This window comes from Crocuta crocuta, unplaced genomic scaffold, assembly GCF_008692635.1.
Source record: "Crocuta crocuta isolate KB4526 unplaced genomic scaffold, BGI_CrCroc_1.0 scaffold443, whole genome shotgun sequence".
NCBI classification, from domain to species: domain Eukaryota; kingdom Metazoa; phylum Chordata; class Mammalia; order Carnivora; family Hyaenidae; genus Crocuta; species Crocuta crocuta.
The window spans coordinates 659,496-662,280 of record NW_027529446.1 but is presented as its reverse complement, the minus strand read 5'-3'; the positions used below and the strand labels follow the sequence as shown (position 1 = coordinate 662,280).

The 2,785-nt window shown below is 66.9% G+C and overlaps 1 protein-coding gene across 1 annotated transcript in view; it reads right to left on the bottom strand.

Moving 5' to 3' along the window:
• Window positions 1-522: 522 nt before the first annotated feature.
• FAM174C (family with sequence similarity 174 member C) overlaps window positions 523-2,785 on the bottom strand; it is a 2,993-nt gene continuing 730 nt past the window's right edge. Inside the window, exons 2-4 of the mRNA XM_077760602.1 lie at window positions 2,079-2,414; window positions 1,785-1,808; window positions 523-891 (exon numbers count right to left, since the gene is read on the bottom strand). Coding sequence (XP_077616728.1) covers window positions 606-891; window positions 1,785-1,808; window positions 2,079-2,414 — 646 coding nt within the window. The 3' untranslated portion in view covers window positions 523-605. The remainder of the gene's footprint in view (window positions 892-1,784; window positions 1,809-2,078; window positions 2,415-2,785) is intronic.

The following is a 2,785-nucleotide window of genomic DNA, read 5'->3' as shown; positions in this document are numbered from 1 at the left end:
AACCCACCAAACCCCACGCCGGGGATGCGGGCCCGGATGCCCAGGATGGGGGCTCAGGTCCATCAGCACTTCCGCAGGAGCCCGAGGGGGAAGGGCATAGACAGCAGGGTCCTAAGGCTGCAGCCGCCCCAGCCCCCCTACACGACTGCCCCAGAGCTCGTCGGGAAACACCCCCAGAGGTGCTGGTGGTGTGAGCAGGGTCAGGTGGGGACGGCCCTCGAAGGGCCCCACGTTTAAGTGGCACAGAGCAGGGAGCCCTGAGCAAGGACCGGGACACAGTTCTCTGGGCAGAGACAATGACCGCCAAGGCCTTCATCCAAGCAGATGAGGGCAGGTCTCCTCCTCTCCGTGCACCCCGTGGGATTCCTCACTGGGCCCCAGGGCAGCTGGGGACAAGTCCAGAAAAGCCAGTTTGGTCATAGAGGGGAGGACGGAGGCCTCGATGGAGCCCCGCTCTGTTGCCCACCCACAGCTTACGCATTAGCACCCAGGGTGGCGCCCCACGCAGACACGAGTGCCGGCCACAGAACCACGCTGCCTTTATTGCCTCCAGCCCAGTGGGGAGATGCTCCCAGACAGGCCCTTGGGTCCCGGCCTCCCCTGCCTCATCCCCGAGGAGCGGGGTCAACAGCACAGGTCACCGTCCTGCCAGTCTCAGAGTCCTGCGTGAGGCCTCCGGGGCCTCTCTGGCTCCCGCCCACCATCCTGGACAGCGCCCTCTGGGCGAAGGGCAAGGCGGCTTCCGGCAGAGCGGGCGAGCGAGCCGGGCAGGACCCACAGGAGTTCGCGGGGGGCTGCGTCACAGCCAGCAGGCGGTCAGTGGGTGGGGCCAGTTCGTCTCCTGTCCTCTCCCCAGAGCTTCTGAAAATGCCGCTTCCCTGACCTGAGCATCTGGAAGGGAAGCGGGCGGGTGAGACCCCACCGTCCCTGCGGTTCACTCGAGGGGTGAACAGAGGCCCCATCTGCGCGGCCCCTCCACTCCGGTCCACCGAGATCTAGCGCCCCCAGCCTGCTGGGCCCTGTTCTGCCCACCTCGGGGGGAGAAGCCCCTCACTGGGAAACCAGAACCGTGGCCTGGTCCCTCCAGCTCTGTGTCTGCAGCCTCCATCCCGACACACCGGGGTCGGACAGGCCCTCACTCCTGCCCAGGCCCTGTTGCCAGCTCTGCGTCCAGGGACCCCGAGGCTGGCAGCGCCCCGCTGCTCATCCTCCACCTGACGCAGCTCGGCCTTCGCGGTCGGGCCGAGAGCAAGTGCCCACCGGTTCAAGCGCTGCAGCCTGTTCCCATCTTAACGAAATGGCTGGGGCGCCTGGGGGGCTCAGTCAGTTCGGCATCAGACTGCGGCTCAGGTCAGGACCTCACGGGTCGTGAGTTCGAGCCCCGTGTCGGGCTCTGTGCCAACAGCTCAGAGCCTGGAGCTGCTTCAGATTCTGTTTCCCTGTCTCTCTGCCCCTACCAAGCTTGAATTCTGTGTTTTTCTTTCTCTCTCTCTCAAAAAAGTCAATAAACATTTAAAAAAGTTAAAGAAATGAAAAGAAAGGGCTACTCGGGGCGGGGAGGGGCTGCCCTGCCCCCGTGCATGCCCGCAACAGGAAGCCCCGCGCCGGGAGGGCACGGACCCTGGCGGGCTGGCGGCCCCCCCGACGCGCCGACCGGCGCCGCAGGCGACGGGACGGGGGGCCTGCGCTACCATCTCAGGTTCCTCGTCTCAAAGACGATCTCCTCGTCGCTCTCCAGCGAAGCCATCTCCGTGGGGTCCTCCGTGTTGGCCAGGAGGCCGTACCTCTTCCGCTGGGGCTTCTTCAACCTGGAAGCAGACCTAGGCAAGCTCAGGGGCCATCCTGGGGTGCGTCCCTGGGGTGGCAGACGCCCTATCTGCCAGGGCCCGGGGTCCTCCTCTGCCAGACCCGCAACGCCCTCTGTGGAGCTTCCGGCCTGAAGTGTGTGTTTCTGTCGCCTGGTAACCACCAGACAATGAGGTGCACCTGCGTGAGCGACAAAGGCGCCCCCCNTGCCAACACGTGGGGCGCGAGGCGCACGCTGACTGGCCGCGCCGGGCGGCTTGCGTCTGACGCACCTGAACGCCCGGATGAGGAAGTAGAGCGCGGCCAGGCCGCTGAGGCCCGTGAGCACGTAGAAGGAGCGCAGCAGCGGCGAGCCCAGCGACTCCGACGGGAGCGCGTGCGTGCTGTTGTGCGGCGGGCCCGGCTGGCTCCCGTTCGNTGCGCCCGCCCCTCGGGCTGCAGGCCCCGCCCCGGAGCCCACACCTCGTCCCGGAGCGGCTCCCGCAGGCACAGTGGCGCCAAAAGACCCGCGTGGGGGACGAGGCCACACCACGCAGCGCGACCTGGCGCAGCGCCCTCTGCACCCTCCGTCCCAGCCAGAGCGCTCACCCTGGTGGGGGGCCAACACTCTGGGGGAAGAACTGTGGACACTTAGGCGCCCCCTCCCGCAGCGGGAGCACCCCAGGGCTGAAGGCAGTGGAACCAAGGGTCAGGCCCAGGGCTCTGCACCCCCAGAGGAGGGTGCAGAAGACAAGCAGTCCGGGAAGCAACCTCGCCCTGCGTGGAGCACAGATGGGAGGCTCTGGGGGTCACCCTGCCAAGACCCTGAACAGGTGCCCGCCTCAGATGGGGGGGGCCTGTGCCCCTCACAACCAGAGAACCGCCCAAGGGGACAATGCAGTGACCAGGTGGTCTTTCTGGCTTGGGTCCGGCTTGCGTCCAGACAAGAGCAAGAGGCTTTCCCCAGTGGACTCTCCCCCCAAATCCCTGGCGCCACGCC